The sequence below is a fragment of the Lepisosteus platostomus genome, chromosome 4 (genome assembly GCF_059453375.1).
Source record: "Lepisosteus platostomus isolate fLepPlt1 chromosome 4, fLepPlt1.hap1, whole genome shotgun sequence".
Classification (NCBI taxonomy): domain Eukaryota; kingdom Metazoa; phylum Chordata; class Actinopteri; order Semionotiformes; family Lepisosteidae; genus Lepisosteus; species Lepisosteus platostomus.
In genome coordinates, this window is record NC_142614.1 from 74,078,237 (window position 1) to 74,097,714 (window position 19,478).

At 40.3% G+C, this 19,478-nt stretch overlaps 1 protein-coding gene across 3 annotated transcripts in view; it reads left to right on the plus strand.

Annotated features, from left to right (window-relative positions):
* Window positions 1-19,478, plus strand: part of adgrv1 (adhesion G protein-coupled receptor V1) — a 203,674-nt gene that overhangs the window by 5,759 nt on the left and 178,437 nt on the right. For all 3 annotated transcript variants that reach the window (XM_088630676.1, XM_088630677.1, XM_088630678.1), the window contains exon 2: window positions 16,776-16,960. In XM_088630676.1, the coding sequence (XP_088486802.1) occupies window positions 16,778-16,960 (183 nt within the window). In that variant the 5' untranslated portion in view covers window positions 16,776-16,777. The remainder of the gene's footprint in view (window positions 1-16,775; window positions 16,961-19,478) is intronic.

Genomic DNA, 19,478 nt, shown 5'->3' on the forward strand with positions numbered 1-19,478 from the left:
GAGACTTTCATGTCCTGTGATCACTGCTCAGCAGCTCCACATCATCCCCGTTTCTTCAGAGAGGAGGATGATATATATATATAGTCAGGTGTTGTCTCTTTAATAAAGGTAGGTCAAGCCAAAGACATTTCAGATGCATTTACTTGAAATTAGGAAAGTCTGTAACTACTGAAGTGAGCATTTTATATCTGTAGTTGATATAAAGTGCTGCTAACTTGCCAAGCGGTATGCAGTTTTCACAGTTCTGTTTATTCTAATAAATTAGACAATATCCCATTAACAATATTCTAATATTAAACTCTCATTTGCACTATTCTTTATGTTTGTTAATTATCCTTTAGTGGATTATTATGTCATCCACAAAACCTAGATCTGCCAAAATGTTCTCACTTTATTTTTCAAGTTTTATTTGAGAAGATGTGTGCATATGATTTATTCAGCTTAAAAATAGTATTCTGGCACCATGCCTATTAAAACAATTGCAGGTTGATTTTTTTTTAAGTAAGAAAGGAAAAAAGGACAGGTTGAGGTGTTTAAAAACCCAAGAAAAGATATTAGTTTTGGCAAACAAAAATGTAACATTTGGAGAATGCTGCAGTAATTTCAAGATGTCCAGGAAACTCAGGTAATTACTGTTATGGGACTAGTACTGAAGTAATTTTGCAATTGACCTTCAGCCAGCCCACACCGCCACAGTCCTGATACTTTCTCATGCATTCAGGTGTTAATTAAATATGAAATGAATTCAAAGACAAAATCTTAAAACATGAAAACCCAGCATAACATGCTCTAGTGAGTAGTACATTTTGGGAATTCATCCATTCAATCCTCAGTTCTGTTATTTTGATCAACCAAAGTGATATACGAGCAGCTAATTACTATTTGATCTGGTTTCGCAATGAAGAAAAAGTAGAGTCGGGGACTGCACGTGTTGAGAAAATTGATCCTATTACATAAGGCTTGAGGCAAAGCGATGAGACAAATGAAGTCACCCATTCCTGGCTTGCCTTTAATGTAATGACTGAGCGAAAAAGAGAGGGGTGTGGGGCCAGTTCAGACAAATTGGTACACCAAGGTGAGGGTCATCAAAGTAACGTCAGCAGGACTGTGAACTGAGAGCTCCGAGCTTCTCCAGTGCTGATTAAAGCCAGAGATTCATTTCTGTTTTTTGAAGCAGTTTCCCTTGAAATGCCAGACCGATTCCCAGGATTAGTCGTGCGGCACTAACCAGCAACATGAGCCGATAAAAACAATCCTGTTTGGAATCTGGAACTCTTAGCACAGAACTTTCTTCTGTTTCAGCTTCTAGTTTTGTACAGTCTTTCCACGAGCTTGTCTTTAAGGTCACTGGCTTTATAAGGGGAATGTATGGTGTAATAGCTCATGAGGATTCTGCCATTGATCGTTTTTTAAAAGACAGAATATGTTTTTGGGGAGTTGGATATTCATGTTTTCATTTTCTAATCTGCTTTTCCAGTACGGGGTCACAGGGGAGCTGGAGTCTATCCCAGGAAGCACAAGGCAAGGCAAGGCAGAATACTCCCTGAATGAAATGACAGTCCATCACAGGGCAGACACACAGACACGCACACTCACGCCAGGGCCAGTTTTACAGAAGCCAGTTAATCTACCAGTATGCCTTTGGACTGTGGGAGGAAACTGGTGTACCCAGAGAAATCCCTTGTGAACACAGGGAGAACATGCAGACTCCACACAGACAGCACCCCTGGAACTGAACCCAGGGTCCCAGCGCTGTGAGGCAGCAACGCTGACCACTGCGCCACTGTGGAGTTAGATATTTTCAACTTAAAACCAGCTATCAAAGCAAATTAATTTCAAAGAAATAACGCTTACGTTTTTGGGAAATTCCTGTCAATCTAAATAACAAACTAAAAGGCTGCTACCAAGTACTCCTAACCCAGTTTATGCAACAGTCTGGTTTCTGATTTTCTAAACTGACAGCTTCCCTAAATGATGTTGATTACTTAAGGAGCCACTGAATCAGCCACGATCACATGCTCTCCTGTGTACCTAAGTCAGATTTAGAGGTGATAACACTTTAAACATGAATATCGCCATTCATTAACACCTCTTAACCCCTTAACACACCCAAAGCCACAGCCAAAACGTTGTGTTTCTTTTTCTTCTTTTGCAGCCTAGGCATGCTGGCACAGCTACCTACTTGAACTACATACTTTAACATGCCCACCTCTAATTTTAGTGTTGCTCAAAATGATATTTTACTCAATATTCTCAATATTGATATACATATATTCAGAAATAAAATGGAGGGTGTTTTGACCTTTTTTAAAGAGCCCCACAGCTCTGAATTTTGAGCAGCTCATTCCTGTCTTTCTTCTCTCCTAATCTCCAGAACAATGAACTTGACCTTTGACCCATGAGCCCTAATAGCTTCAGTTCACTGCTGGGTGAGACCCTGTTGTGGCACCACTAGTAGGAGGGCTGTTTTCTTGTACAGCTATATTGCAATCATTTTAACATTAAATATATATATGTATAGTTAGGTACAAAGTATTATTTGGTCCATTTAAAGTTAATTAATTTGTAAGGAAAATCTGTTTTGATTCTATAAAAACTCATTTCATTCTCCCTTGGCAAATGAATAGGCACATTTCAGTTCTGCCTATGAATTTTAATACAATGTCTTTAGTCCAAATGTCATTTATTTTATTAGTGTAAGACCAGCATAAATCTAACAAATTCCATAAAACGGACGTATGACTTTTTATTTCGATTCTTCTCTTCTAAAGTATTGAAAGCACACATGTGATAATGGGAGCTCCAGTATGCGACAGCTGTTCGCATTTGATTTCCAGACCTGTGGTTTCCCTGTTGGACCTGCACAGAGACAGCCTCGTTCTGGCCGGGCAGGGTGAATGTTCTGCTCCTGTCTGGTTGTAAATCTTGGATTCTTCTTTTGAAGTGGGTTGGAAATGTCCGCCCGTGCAACCTGTTGTGCCCCCCGCGCTTCTCTGTTGTGTGCCGATAGTCTGCGGAGGGAGGAGCGCTGCACAGCTACATGCTAGGGGTCACGGGGGGTGAAAGCCTGCTCACCACGTCTCTGCCTCCCCTCCCCCTGTTGGTCACCCCCGATCGGGGCCCTGGTCAGCGCTGGTGGCGGGCGGGATCTGTGAAAAGTGTTTTTCTTTTTACACTCAGATCGCTCATATCACTACTATTAATATGGGTAGTAGTGTTATTAATATTATTATTTTTTTCTGAAAAAGATTTTGGATTTTACAAAGTCAAATAGTCCTCGTTGTTACTTTCTAGTTCTATAGATTGATTACAGTAATAGGACTTATTGGGCTTAGAATTATCCTTGCTCCCCTAGTAAATTAGAAATGAATGAATTAATTAACACATGTGTATGTGATCACGAGTTTTTCCATAATGTGTTTCAGATTATTTCTACAAGAAATTAATGTTTATCTAACATAGCTTTCCACTGGAATGAAGTCCAGATTTAGAGCCCTCTGTGTAATGCTTTAGCCTAGTTAATTTAAAAGAGTCATTCATTCTACCTTTTCCTTTGACTGGGTACATTAAACCATGCCATAAGTAATGTTTTAAAAGAGGAAAGGGAAAAAAACCCATAAGTACATACATTAAAATCTCATTAAAATAAACATGTCAAAATGTTCTATTTCAACAATGAAGGTTGTAGGTGACATTTTAAACCATTAAAATAAGTAAAGGTTTATTCTATGCTGAAAAGAAAAGAGAAGAAACACAGCTTTTCAGCTGTGGAACTTTCTTGGTAAGGCTCCACAGCTGAAACATTGTGTTTCTTTTCTTCTCTTTTCAGCAGGAATAAACCTTTACTTGTTCCTTTGCAGCCTACGCCTGCTGACCCAGCTCCCTACTTGAACTATTAAAATAAGTATTTCACTAAGTGTGTCCACCCGAATCAATGCTGTAGTGCCCGTTTCCTCTAAATCCGCCTCAACATCATCAATCTGTGAGTAAGCTATAAACGTGCTCTTATAAGTGAACTTCATGCACTATTAAATGAGGTACCACTCAGGCATAATAGTAACCAACGCGTTGTTTTGTATTCCAGTTAAACCTGGAAAGAAGTGTTTCAGGCTTTACTAGTTCAGGTAGCTGTGTCGGCATGCGTAGGCTGCAGAAGGAACAAGTAATAGGTTTATCCCATGCTGAAAAGAGAAGAAAAGAGACACAATGTTTCAGCTGTGGAGCCTTCTTCAGGCTTTACTATCTGCGATGGGGGGCTGAGGGAAGGACTGCAGTGTCTACTGGCTGAGCACATGTGCAGTGGTTGATGCTACAACGGAGAGCAGTAGTGATGACTGAGGACCAGAACTCGGGAGGCTGCGTGGCTGTTCAGTGTAAACTTGTAAACAAAGCACAATCATCCACAACACTGGAACACAAGACAGGTTGCAAACGAAAGGGGGTTATTCAGACCATCTCGCCCATATGGTATTTAATAGGTTAAAAGGTTGTTCCATTACCCCACCACTCTTTGATTAAAGATTAGATTTAAAAACCGTGCCTTGTAGTTCCAGTTTGCATCCTCTGGTCCCAGTTTAACTGTTGATCCTGACAAAGTCCACTGGGTTCAATGGTTCATTGACTTTGACAATGCCTTTGAGGACAGAATCCTTGACTGAGATACCCTCCTAGCCTTCTCTATTCAAGACTGAAACGGTCAGTGTAGGACAGTGCCTTGAGTCCCAGAATGTTTCTGTTTGCTCTACTCTGGACTGATTCCAGAGCAGCAGTGTCTTTTGTGTGACCAAAATCGTACACAGCATTTTACCTCATAAAATGAACAGTATTTGTTCATGTTTTAAGTACTTAATTAAGCAGGGCGTAATGGTTCACACATGAACTCCTTCACACATAAGCTCTGCCTCAGCTCATCACTGGGTGGTATTTCATTCACTTCAAAGCCCCTGATATGCAGTGTATCTCCCAAGCATCTGCCAAATAAATTCAATTTATACGTGATGGGATGTTGAAGACTTCAAATCTTTCTGGAGTAGATTGCCTGAAACCATTATCTTTGCAGCCCTCGGGATATAGCCAATCAGTTCTTCTTGGTTTAATTTGTTTATGAAGTGAAAAGAGTAATGCACAGTGACTGCTGGAAAATAAACCTGTATCTCCTTCCTGTATAACCTGCTGTTGGTTATACTTCACTTTCTCCCTGGGGTTAAGAAGAAAAAAGCTACCAAAGTATTTGCCCATTCTGCTATTTATTTAAAAAAGCTTGATACAGTTAGTTGCCTTCTAATCACCTGAAATACACCACTGCACATGACTGTGCTCAGTGCTGTGAGACTTTTGAGTCAGTACTGTACTTTATGAGGGATTTTCTCTGTCCTCAATCCAGCCATCTGTTGTCAGTCTGTCAAGGGCAGCAGATTGGAGAGGCTCAGGCAGAGCGCAACGAATTTCGCACGTCTTTCTTAAAGGCTGTGGGAAAAGACAATGTGTTTGATTTGGGTGAGGGACTGGTGTGTGTGTGTTTGAGTGTATGTGTGTGTCGGGGTGTTCTGTATAAAAAAAACAACAATGTCAAAACCAAAAAGAATAGAACAAAAAGTGCATTTTAGTCTGTGAATCACAAGATCCTCTTCTCTCCATCAGTTCTTTTGAAAGGCAATTAGCATTTCAGCTAGGCCCAATTGGTTACATGCAATGAAGTAATAAGGTTTATAATTTGCTTCTCTCGGCTTCGTGCTGTTGAAAAACAGCTCTTATATAATCCCTTGAAAGTACCTTTCTTTCCAGTGCAGCCATTGTCGCAACACTTGCTAATCAGCAAGGAAAACGGTCTGCACTTGAGTACTTGGAGCATCTGAAATTCAATGGGCCTTTCTTCCTTTTTTGAAAAACAAAATCGTTGTAGTTTTTTTTCTTATAAGGATGCGTTTGGCACAAGTTGAAAGCTGTGGAGAAGGGCATGGGAACAATGTCTTTGCAAGGTCTGGTTTTAGTTCCAGAATGAATTCTGCGGCAGAAGCAGACTTGATTGACGTTCAGTTGTTGGGGAGGTTAACCAGTTAGTTGAAATCAACATCTCAGATGGAGTGTGTGTGTGTATGCATACTTTCCAACAAAGTATGCATACATCTGGACTTACAGGCCATGTGCTTTCAGAACAACACTGTTGGGAAAAAAAAAGATGTAAATAAAATGGCGAGAAAGCTTGTGAATAACTTGGAGAGAGTGCTTTTTTAAGCTCAGTGTCCAGCACTTTCAGTTATACAGCATTGAGATTGCTGAGGTTGCTCACAGTTCTTGACTGAAGTGTCATCACCTTGTACCTTAATCTTGTCGTCTCTGTGCCGGCAAGCAAAGGTAGGCCTGGTCAGTACTGGGATTGGCCGTCCCCTGGGTTGGAGTTAGCTTAACATTTTCTAAATAAAACTTATTTTTTACACTGTCTTTTTCATTTGCTTACACAAAACATTCACATCATGAAAGGTATCCTATAAATCACCTTGGAGACAGGTTTACATATTAGAGTTATGCAGCTAATGAAATAATTAGACCAACTATGTTACCGAGAATGTAGGTAAATTAACACCCAGAAGAAACCTATAAAGCTTTGGAAACATAATTTAAAGAATATTTAGAGAAATTATTGATGTTTTTTTCTCTTCTTAGTGTACTAGTATCTAGCATATTTTCACCCCTAGACAGTGAACTATCTCTGCTTTATCTAGGTCATAGGTATTGATAGGGAAATTGTCTTGTAAGTGTGGATACAGCCACATTTTTGCTGTTTACAACAGGGAATAATACATTTGAGAAGGACGTTTGTATTTTGTGATAAAATGTTTTTCTTTTTTAGGCAGAAGTATAAGATATCTTACATTTTTACAGCATTTTAAAACCCTTTCTAAAATGTGACGTTCTGTCCAATACACGTTCTTAGTTGCTGAATTGCTGCACTTTTCCTCTGGTCTGTAAGAGCATAAGCATACTATATCTGGAACAAATTGCATGTTTTAAGGCATCCAAAGTGATCTTGCTGCAGAAAATCCCAATTATATTTATGTGATGTGCATATGTTTATATTTGTCCAAGATAAGCAGATGAAGGTAATTGAGAACAGAAGTCAGAACAAAAGCACTGTTAAACCCCTGAGTTTGAAGTACTTGTTTTAATTAGAAGAAAGTAGCTGTGAGTTCTAAGAAACCAGCATATTTAATGTGTGAAGAAGAAACGCTGCAGACACCTTAACCAGACGTGTCAGGGATTATGTACACTCTCTCGAGTTGTACAGCTTTCATAGTAAAAGAAGAGCACGTTGGACTGCCATCACATTCAGGCGTCAATGTTGTATAGAATGATGGAGGAAACAGGTATCTGTCAGTTATCAGTTTGGGGAGGAAAAAAAACAGTGATTGGAAGAATTCTGGTTTCTCCAACTTCAGTGGTTGCTACAGTCGTACCACATGGATGCATTATTTCCACTCCATGTCTGTGACAGTATGCGACAATGTGCCCAACAACTCTCCCTGTAAGTCTGTTGAGCTGTCTGAATTGACACATCAGCCAGGTCCCCTGTTGCTTTCAGTGCACCGGACGCACAGGGCTCTTGTGAGGTCACTTCTATCACCCTTTATAGCCTTTTTCTCATTGCACAGCACACCGGGAGAAAGGTTTGCTGCTTCGTTTCTCAGGAATCGGGGGCTATACCACATGCTTTGTACCCTATTTTGAGCCGTTTGCTCTAATGCGAAACACCATTATCTGATATTTTGTTAGGGCAGTGCTGTATGCATACACAGCTGCTTTTTTTCTCTGTTATTGCGGACAAGAGTCCTGGCTCCCGTAGTGCTTATTTGTCAATGTTTGCTATCTTTGTGTGGGGAAGAAGGACCACAAAGGCCTGGATAATGATGTACTGTGCATGAACAAACACATCCTCGAATGGTTCTTTTTCTAGTATACTGTATATCCTATCCAGTTTCTAAACCTGTCATTACTACAAACCTCTGACCTAACAATCTCTTGCCAAGACATTTAAGAGAAATTAATCTCTGCAGCCTTTGTGTAAAGTTTGGAAATCTGCGTGGATATGTCAAAACACTGACTACATTCGACACAAGTTCTCTGAAGTTCGCGGACAGACCAGAACCAGATTATACACGATTTCCTAAATTATAAATGTGGGCTCAGCCTTTTTTAAAACCAGAAAATGATAGCTGTTTGTAAGAAGATACTAAGCTTCTTTGCATTTACCATTTTATATGATATAATTTTCATTTTAGCCCTTCAAATTTGGCGTAACTAAATTACCGAGTGTATATGGATTCAGTGACCTTCAGTAGCATTGCAGTCTGGTCTTTCTTCTTTATTCAAGGAATTAGTCAGAATCTTACTGTATTATTAGTATTGAATGACTCCTTAGGCAATGGAAAAGAGTTACCAGACCAGTCGATTAATGACATCTTACAGACAAAATCACCAAAAACCCTGGATAGTGTTTTCCTGATAGATATATAAATGAAGCAGATGAAAGCTGATAATATCAGTGTGCACCTCTGTGTGGGATTGTAGCTTTTTCTTTCCACATTGTATGCATGAGGTGCCCTTTCCTTGTGATCTATCAAGTATAAGTCTCACACTACTGCTTTCACCTTCGTTGCGTCTTCTTTGACTGAGGTCCACTGCCAGCAGTGTAGATTTCTGCTCTTATGCTTGGACACGTGATCTGCAGATGTTGGTGCACTTGAACTGCTCACCTTAACTCACCTCCAGACACCACCTTAATACAACCTAAAAAAACAACAGCAACAGCAACAGCAACAGCAACAGCAACAGCAACAGCAACAGCAACAGCAACAGCAACAGCAGCAACAGCAACATAGTTTTTCACAACAGGCAAAGTCTTGTAATTTGTTTACTTAGCCCTTAATACCACCGTAACCGATCTTGCTGGTCTGGGCTTTTTTTCTACATTGACTCCTTGATTTAAAGAGATAAAGTGTATTATTTCCAACAACTTCAGCCACAGAACTTCGAGGCTCTCATCAAATTACTAATTTGATGTATTTATAGTGAAATATTTTCTCAAATCCTTGTCAAGGCTGAGTCTAGGTGGAAAATGTGATATTTATGAAGCAGGGTCTATATTTTCGTTCATTCTAATAGTATTCTTCATTACAACAGGGATGGTTATCAAGCTGTCACAATGTAAATTTAAATTGAATTTGTAAGAAAGAGGACATGCTATATGACATAGCACTGTCTCTCACAAAAATGTGATAATGTGTTAGGTGAAGAGAGTTCATTGAAAGCAACATCATTGTCACTTTCTTAATACTACACTTCTCAGTAATTCATTTTTTCTAAATGAAGATAAGGTTTAGATTTCAGTGCTTTCCCCACTTTACCACTGAAAATGATTTTGATGGTAGTTTGAAAGTTTTTTTCTCAGTTACAGCTGAGAACAGTGTAAACAGGGCTGCTGTGTCTCTCTGCAGTATGTCTGTGCAGTAAAGTCAATTGGCATGAGTGTAGCCAACAGTGAAGGCATCTCTATGCGGCAATGATGTATCCCAATTAGAGGAAAGCTGGTCCGCAAAGTGTTAACAGATGATAGCGTGCAAAAATCTCCCTTGAGATGTCGTCTTTAATTATGTATGAGACATTTTATGGTTAGAAGCCCTATCGGCAGAGGACTCTTATTTTTTCTGTTTTATAATCCCCTACTCTACAGTTCTGTTACTACTGAAAAGCTGTCTTCAGACTCACAAAAAAAGTTCAACTCTAATACATTCCAAGTGCTTCAGAGACATTTTTATTTTTGTGTAGACATTGATCTTTTGATTGGAAGGTTTCGGTTCCATTAAAAGATCGATAAAGCACCATGACATCGGTTGTTTGTTTCCCTTTGATTCACAATGGGTGACAAAGCTAGCTTAAGGGCATACTATTCTTGAGAATGGTCTTCTATAAACTGAGGCGTTACTCATTTTATTTACTCCCTATTGGAAGTCCAATGAATCATACCTGCTATGCAGGCACAAACAGCTTCATTAGACTGACTTTGAATTCCTACATTCTGAATAATTGATGCCAAGATTATGAAACTGCCTCATTCCCAGCATAAGTAACTCTAGATCCTCAGAATGACCCACAGTTCATCCAGGTAACACTATACATGCTGTCACATTGGCAGGCGAGGATCAGATACAGCTTGGCAAGTCTCAGTTACTTGGCATTGCACTGCTGTGCAGAAGTCTTGCAGAGTCACGGCTGAGGTGAGAGGGTCAAGGAAGTGGGGAAGTTCGCTTTCGTGACGCCTTCTGTGCGAGAAAATAATATTAAAACGGAAACACTTTCAGTCACACTCGCCTCACTGACTCTCTCATTTAAGCTTCTGTAACCCGGTGCTTGAATGCCATTCTCAATACAGTACAATACCCAACTCAGAGGTCTAAGGAACTTTCTTGGTGGGAAGTTGAAGTGGTTTTGCATGGGACAATAATTCCCAGCTGGTGAAAAGAGAAGCCTGAAGTGGGATTTGAAATGACAGCCAAGGGGTATTGTGACTGGAGACCTTGGATTTATCTGGTTGAAGTGTCAGAAGTGCCAGGTGCAGAACTGGCCACTGAATCGCCACAGTGTGGGGCTAAACCCCGTGGGGCTGTACAGATTTAGTAAAGAGGAGAAATCATTGTGACTTCCTAGGAAATATGTGGAAATCATCTGATACCAAAGGATTGCCTCTGTTGCCAGCTATCAGTAGTGTATTGAAACGCGACTATTTGTGTTTCAACTATTCAATTCAATTTATTTTTATATAGCGCCTTTCACAACAAGGTTGCCCCGAGGCACAGGAGAGGAACCAAAAAACCTCCAGGGGTCCAAGGTCAACTGGCTGCCCAACCCCTTTGGGCATGCTAACATTATACAATTAAAAAAAGGAATACATGGATGAGGGTATTAATCAATCCAACTATGGAAACCATGTAGATGTGGGTGTTGTGATCAATCCCAAACATTGTGACATGATGTCCCTCTTTGGGTTTTCACAAGACCATCCCCAGTTACATTGGATAGAATTAAAGTTCCACAAATACATGAATTATTATTCATTTGCATTTTCATTTATTTTGGAATATAATGTATTTTATTATACTGTACATCACAATATATTTCTGTAATGTCTTTATTATGTATTTGTAACAAAATTGTATCATTGCTCATGATCGTCTAACAACTCATAATTATTTTAACCGTGTGACTGGTGCATAAATATCATGCATTGAAAAATCTGCATAAAGGTTTTAAAAAATATATTGTTATTTCTGAAAAGTTCCAATGAACAACAATAATGTCAGTATACATTTTAATTTACACCTAGCTGTATTATGCATGTAGTGTCTTAAGAATACTTCTATTTCAAACTTTTTCAAACTAAAACTTGACTAAACTGCAGAACACAGAATTATTTTTTGTGTGGAAAAAAATGAAATTTAAGCAAGTAAAAGCAACTTGAATAAATCACTTGAATGAGATAGATGAAACATTTTGGTGCTTGCTGTACTGGACATTCTGCAAAAGCGTTTTAGTTCCTTAAGAAATGAACTTTCACTTTTGATCATGTTTATATAATCAACCCTTTTAAAAATGGTTTCATTATCTCAAGTTATTTTAAAGTTTATGAGACAAGTTTTTTTTTCCACTAGAACTGTTGTGACAGTTGAATGTTTTGGATCCACTATAGCTTCAGTCACCCACATTAATCCAGTTTGGTGAACACACAGCTTTCTTTAATCCTTTCACAGGCATCTGCTCTAGAATTGCCACTGACAGTAATTTTGAGCAGAAGCTTTTTTAACCCCCCTTGGAGAACACCCCCATTTCTAAACAGACAACTGTACGATGTCCATGAGCGTATTAATGACAAAGATACACAGCCGCTTCTGAGGAGCAATTGATTGATTAATCATTTAGCTGTTGAATTTGCATTTGGAAAGCAAGAGATAAATGTGTTCCTTCAGCTACCTAATTAATACAACATGTGAAATATGCTATTGTGAACCGAGGTCTGGGTAATGGGTATTGTCCAATGTAGACTGTGATTTTCTTTATTGCTTACATAAATTGGGAAGATAGTGTGGGAGCCATGATAGTCTAAAGAAAGCAATACCTTCTTCGTAAAAGAGAAGAAATTAATACTGCTTTCAATCACGTGGATTAGTAGTAGTCTAGGATTGCCTTACCCGCATTATGTTAATATAAATTTTAACAGCTCGATGTGTTGGGATCTTTCCAGTCCAGGTTACTGATCAGGATTTTCACTGAGACTTGTTTCTTTGCTGTGTGTTTTAGCTGAAGGACCTGGCTGGAGAAAGCAAAGACCTTTTCAGAAAGGGGCTAAGGTGGCTCTGTAATCTTCTCAACATTAGGCTTTTTGAGTGAAACAGAAGAGATTGTTGTTTGTTAACAGTATTGTTTCCTTCATGCTTGTAATCCTCAGCTTTCCCTCTCTGCGTGAGCCCTTTGGGTCAGTCCAAATCGAAGACGTAGTTTTTAACTATAAAAATGTTCAGAGTTCTAAAGCAATGCAGTTTCTAATTTGAAAGGCAGCTACAGTTTATCTGTGCCACAAAGGTGCTAAGTGAATAAAGGAATTCATAGGGAAAATGCATTATCTACAGAAAGGATCAGGAGTGTGGTATTGCTTTAAAGTTCAAACTTAGCAGGTGTGTCCCTTCAGCAGATGTCTGGAAGAATGTGTCCTTTCCTGCCTGGCTGTGGTGTGCACTCTGTTTTAAATGCAGTTGCCCTGCAGAGCGGAGGCGAACATTATATAATATTGATTAGATATAAGGGAGATGTGCGGTGGAACAGCACTGTCAGTTTGCCTTTATTCACTTTCTGCATTTAAAAACTCCTTGCAGGACGCTGTGCTCCTTCTTGAAGACAGCAGCTGGTTCCATCTGTGTGCCAGGCCCTGGCCATGTATAGTGGGAAAAGCTGTACTTTTCATGTGCTGCTGATTAGAAGAAAGAATTCAGTTCAAGCATTGCTTTTTAAAACACTTAGTGTTACATACTTTTTTTAGGTTAAATGTCTTCTCAGTTTAGAAGATAAAAAATCCCAGGGTATATACTGCCTTGAGCTTATTTGCTTGCTGGGATTCTCTTCACTAGCTCCCCCATGATGCTCAATTGCATGAAGTGGTTAAGAAATGGATGGATGGAAGTTAAAAACAGAAAACTTGTGGCTACGCTTAAGGTCTTGTAACTGCTTTACAAGTATTGCGGACATAGAGCCAGGTATCGAGCATCTAACAACACCTCCGTCAGAACTGTGTTTGATCAACAAATCAGTGCAGATATGAACTATCTAGGCAAAAGTGTGATTTTTGTGTGGTTTTGGAAAGAATGTTCACACTGTAAAGTAAGAGACATACAATTCATTTCAAATGCTGTAATTGTGCTTATCCTTTGCTTATCCTTTGCGGCCTTCGCATGCTGATGTAGCTCCCCACCTGAATTAATTCAATGAATGTGTTTGTTCAACAAATTGGTTCCGAATTGAACTGTCTAGGCAAGAGTGTGATTTTTTTTTGTAGTTTTGGAAAGAATGAATTCTGGTCAATAGAGTGATGGCACAAGATCCAAGATTCTTCTTCTTCTTCTTCTTTTTCACAGCCTCAGTCCCAGACTGTCCTGGGGTCAGCTGCTTTGGTTGCTCTTCTCCACTTGTCTCTGTCGAGCACATCTTCCTCACTCACTTCACATACCTCCATATCTTTTCTCACACAATCTATCCACCTCTTTCTAGGCCTGCCTCTTCCTCTGTTACCTTCCACCTCAAATTCCATTACCCTCTTTGTTACTTCCTCAACATCCCTCCTCATGATATGTCCATACCACCGTAACCTCGCCTCTCGCATCTTCTCAACCACATCCACCACCCTACATCGTCTACGGATTTCTTCATTTCTGATCTTATCCTTCATTGAAATCTGTAGAATCCATCTCAACATCCTCATTTCAGTTCTTCTCATCAAGTTCTTTTCCCTCTTTCCAACTGCCAAGCATTCAGCTCCATATAGTAGTACAGGTCTAATCACAGTCTTGAACATTTTGCACTTTAACTTTCTAGGAATTTTCCTAGATCCAAGATTGATTGAACAAATCAAGATGGAACAGTTTTTTTGCATGTATCACTCTCTCAGCATCTGAAATTTAAAGATGTGATCAAATTTAAAATAATGTTGCAGGTGGTAGAAGGAGAGCTTGGTATTGTGTATAATGTGATTGAAAACATTGGAGAAAATGATTTCTCTTAAATTAATCTCCTCTGAGTTATACATGAGAACCTGTAAACATAAGCTGTTAGCAACTGCAAACATCATCCAGACACAATTTTGAAAGCATCAGCATTAGTTTTACCTGGGCTAAAAAGACTGTATGTAAAGTAGTGTAAGTCAGCTACATATGCTCAATAAATGAATAACCCTTGATTAACCAGATATTAATATCTGATTGAAGTCAAACAGAAATAGTACAGTGTGTCTCATGATAGGCTTGACTGACAGGCAGCCTTATGCTGCTTGCTTTCTAGTAGAAGAGTCATAGGACAGGATTATGTTTCTTACGTTTTTCACTGCAGGTTTGTTAAAACAAAGTAAGTGCCATACTATTTTTATATTACTGTATTTTTATTTTAATTAACATAACTGTGAGTTTTATTATCATGCACACAACTTATTGTTAATCAATTTTATTAAGTTCTCCTTGATAACATTATCAATAGGATATTCATTCTGCACACAAATGCTTTGAGAATCTAAATATTGGACAAAAGCTGTTTTGTGCCTACACCAAAACTATTTTTTAGGTCTCTGATCTATTTAATGAAATCAGGAAGTTCCCATCGACTCTGCTTGAAAAGCAACCCAAGAGTGTACAGCAGAAATAACAGGCTTTATTTTTCCATTGTGTCTCTCTTTCCTCACACAGTCAGCATCTCTTAATCCAGTTTTGATGATTTTCACAAGCTCTCCTCTGGATGCTGGTCAGATTCCTGGTTCCAGGGCAGGTCTCCAATCACTGTGATTTCAGCAGAGATAGGAGCTTTCTGTTTCTTATTTTCTAGTTTTAACTTTTATTGTTGTCTCTTAATTCTAGGAATAATGGTGCCCAAGCATTCAATGCATTCATTGAATATTTAGGTAGGGTGAGATTTGGCTTCTTCTGCTTGGCTTGACCTCCTGGGCAGAGGTCAAGGAGACTGGAACCAGAGAGAGGAGTGAACTAGGGGCAGCTGCACAGGTGGGGATGGGTTGGAGGGATGCATGAGGCAGGAAGCGAAAAGAAGAGGAAGCAGAAGATAAGATCACTTTATTGGCCGTATACAATTTCTTGTATTAGGAATTTGTCTTCTCACATACCCCAGCTTGCTCTCCATGAGACACACAGACAGGGAGAGAAGCTGGGGGTCAGAGCGCAGGGTCAGCTATTGTACAGCGCCCCTGGAGCAGTTGGGGTTAAGGGCCTTGCTCAGGGGCCCAACGGAGTAGGATTCCTCTGCCGGCCACAGGATTTGAACTGGCAACCTTCCAGCCACAGGCACAGATCCTTAGTCACAGAGCCACTGCACTGTCCTGTGGAATTCACATATGATTTAATCTGTACATAGCGAGAAGAAATGACACCAGGAAAGATTATGATTTACAGCAGCCAAGGCATACTGGCAGCGTTTGTTGAGATGAAGACATGCTGATCACGTTGGTTGTAGAGTTGCACCCACATTAATTTGAGCTTGCAAAACATGCTATTAGTATTCAGACAGCCTATTCCCGAAATGATTGGAAAACAGCATACCTAACTCAAGTGCCGCGAAAGAGATTTCAGTTAGTGTCTGTCAGCTTCTGTTTGCCCGCACAGCTAAACCCATTGTTTGAAAGTTCAGATTTCTAAATGTTCGGTTGATTGTCAGTTTCCTAACCATGGCAGTTGTCAAAACACAAATGAGTGTTACAGAGATTTCGGTCGAAGTGTCATTATTGTTGTTTTTGAAGGTATGCAAGTCTACGCTGCCCCTTTGGAATCATAGTTCAGACATAAATCACAGGGGATGTGGCTACAGCCAGAGTCTCTACAATACAATCTAACAGGAAACACTTGCTGTCGCATGAGGTTGAACGTGGCGCACGTCCTGAGGACTATGTGTCTTATTGTTCTTCCGACCTGAATTCACAGAGCTAATTGTGTATTTAATTAAAGAATTTAAACCTTTTCCCAGTGTAAAGCTTTTGGTAGTTTGAAGAATGGCATGAGATCCTCTCATTAGCAGCAGATTACGATGTGGCAACTCTGTGTTGAAAGCACAAAACACTCCTCTTCCACATATAAAAATTAATCATATTAAAGTTTTAATATGACTGATAAATAGTACGAAGGCAATGAGAGGCTTTCTTAAATTGTCTATTTGTTTACTGTACGTGTCTAGGAAGCAAATGAACTAATATGATGGGTTGTAAAAAGATGTTTAAATAGATGCATTGATCATGAAATTAAACTAATGTTTTTTTTCATTCATATAGTATAATAATGTTATGTTACACGGATCCCAGGGCACTGTTCTGAATAGCAGAGGTGACCACGCAGTGTCCTGCATAAATTCCTCTTTGGGCAGGATCGGGTCCCTTCCAATATGCATAGTACTTTAGAATCCATCAGGAAAAAAAATTGGCCTATAAATGAAAAGAATGACTGAATCTCCTCTTTTGGTTGTTTCAGGAATGCCCACTGTCTTGACCCTAGCAGGGCTCCTCATAGCACTTTCCATCCCGTATGCGAGTGGACAGACAGAGCTGAGGTTTCTGGGACAGACGGATTTTGTGGTGAACGAAAGCAGCACAACCGTGGTCCGGCTCATCATCGAGAAGACTGGAGATCCCGTCAACATCACGGCGTTAATCCTGGTAGGACTCAGAGGGGGACTACACACTGGACCCTGAGATTGTGTCTGAACAGGGGAGAACAGGAACAACAGGCTCTGAAAGTGTGTTAAATCATAAACATAAATAAAATTACTGTGGTCTGTAGCTGTGGTCACTATGCTAGGAAGTACTCTCAATGAACTTTATACAGAAACATCTCTCAGCAGCACTACAGACACTTGAAAAATCATACAAATGCTACAATTAAATGCATTCAAAGTAGACTAGCAGTAGAATGATGTCACTATTCATATTACTGCAAATGACTGATTTTTCTTGCCTTTGATGTGGTGCCAACTACGAATTTTAATTCAATTTTAGACTAATGTTGTAGTGGCAGTCCAGTGTAATGTTCTTATTAATATAATCTTGTCCTATTATTTTGACTTTTCTGTCTTCCTGCTGTTTTCTACTTAAACAGATTTACTGTAAATTGTTAGAGAGCATTATTTCCTTACGTACTTACAGTATTTCCTTGCCATACTTATTACCTTCAATAATAATAATAATAATAATAATAATAATAATTGCTTACACTTATATAGCGCTTTTCTGGACACTCCACTCAAAGCGCTTTACAGGTAATGGGAACTCCCCTCCACCACCACCAATGTGCAGCATCCACCTGGATGATGCGACGGCAGCCATAGTGCGCCAGAACGCTCTCCACTCATCAGATATCGGTGGGGAGGAGAGCAGAGTAATGAAGCCAATTCATAGATGGGGATTATTAGGAGGCCATGATTGGTAAGGGCCAATGGGAAATTTGGCCAGGACACCGGGGTTACACCCCTACTCTTTTCGAGAAACGCCCTGGGATTTTTAATGACCACAGAGAGTCAGGACCTCGGTTTTACGTCTCATCCGAAGGACGGCGCCTGTTTACAGTATAGTGTCCCCATCACTACAGTGGGGCATTAGGACCCACATGGACCGCAGGGTGAGCGCCCCCTGCTGACCCCACTAACACCTCTTCCAGCAGCAACCTTAGTTTTTCCCAGGAGGTCTCCCATCCAGGTACTGACCAGGCTCACACCTGCTTAGCTTCAGTGGGTTGCCAGTTGTGAGTTGCAGGGTGATATGGCTGCTGGCAATAGTCTCTGGAGAGTGACTGTTTTATGGGGTCCTGCAGCAAAAGAAACTGGTAGAACTGACTGAGTGTTGAAGATAGTTCTGTGTTGCTTATGGGCCCACCTGGGGTGCCTCATGTCCTTCTTCCCTCTCACCAGTTATAGTTTCCCGCCCCACCTTAGATAACACGCTTGGATTTCCTTGCCAGGGCAGAAGCTCAGTCCTTCATAGGATTCTTGTTTTGGTTTCCAGCTCCTTTGTTCGCTGTAAAAGTGCCTGAAGAGAGTTGTTGTTCTCTTGAATCCTGTGCTGATACTGAGCACGCAGGGTGTTTCTAAACATCTGGCCTTTGAAGATTTCAAAAATGTGGACCTGAATCTGTGAATCTGTCAGCAAGAACAGAATTCCTCTGCCTTGGCTCCTTCCTTCCTTATTTTTGTCAGTGCTTCCCCAGGGCCAGAATCATTCTTCCTTCTCCCCAAATAATGTGAAGCATCGCCCATGTTCTCCCAGATGTTTCTTGACCCGAGAAGCTCGGGTCCAACTCACAGTAGCAGCAGTGGGACGTATAGTATCTGTGGGGGGAAAAAAAAAAAACCCGGACATCTGCTCATCTGCTGCTGTTGGCGCTGGAACCCACATCTGCTCGCAGTTTGGTTTTCTGGAGGGCTCCCAGCGCCCTAGCTGAGCGCTTGATCCTGACGTGCTCCTGCTCCCTCCTCTGAAGTCACGGCAGCGTCTTGTGCGCGGGCTGGATGGGAGCGATAATGGACCTTTTTGCTGTGGGCAGCTGTGGGTGGTAGGAAAGCCGAGAGTCTAATTGTCACCCACATGACTTCATTCCATGTGGCACATGTGACAAACAGCTCCACTGAGCCCTGGGTAAGATAGTAGTTCAGTGAGGGCTTCCAGTGGTTTCTGAGGGTTTGGCTCTGTGAGCCTCTTTACTTATGGGATGAATTATCAAAGCGCCTGTGAAGATTCATATTGCTAATGCTTCTTATTCAGCTGGTGTGCTGTGAGTATTGATGTGTATTCTATGTAAAGTAAAACGATGTATTTTTTTTAACATAATATTGAGTTTAACATAATATTGTTCTTGTTCGTTAATAAACACTATACTGCCCTCCGTTTTTATAGTATAGACTGTTTTTATCAGATTCAGATCTCCTCTGGAACTGGAGCCTGTCCCAGCAAGCAGTGGGCACAGGGTGGGGTACACCCTGGAAGGGGTGCCTGTCCATCGCAGGGCACACACAGACACAAACAAATACCGGGGGAAGTTTTCCCAGAAGCCAATTAACCTGCCAGTTTGTTATTGGACTGTAATAAGATCAGAGATAAGAACACTTTATTGGCTGTAAACAATTTCTTGCATTAGGAATTTGTCTTTTCGCATACCCCAGCTTGCTCTCCATGAGACACACAG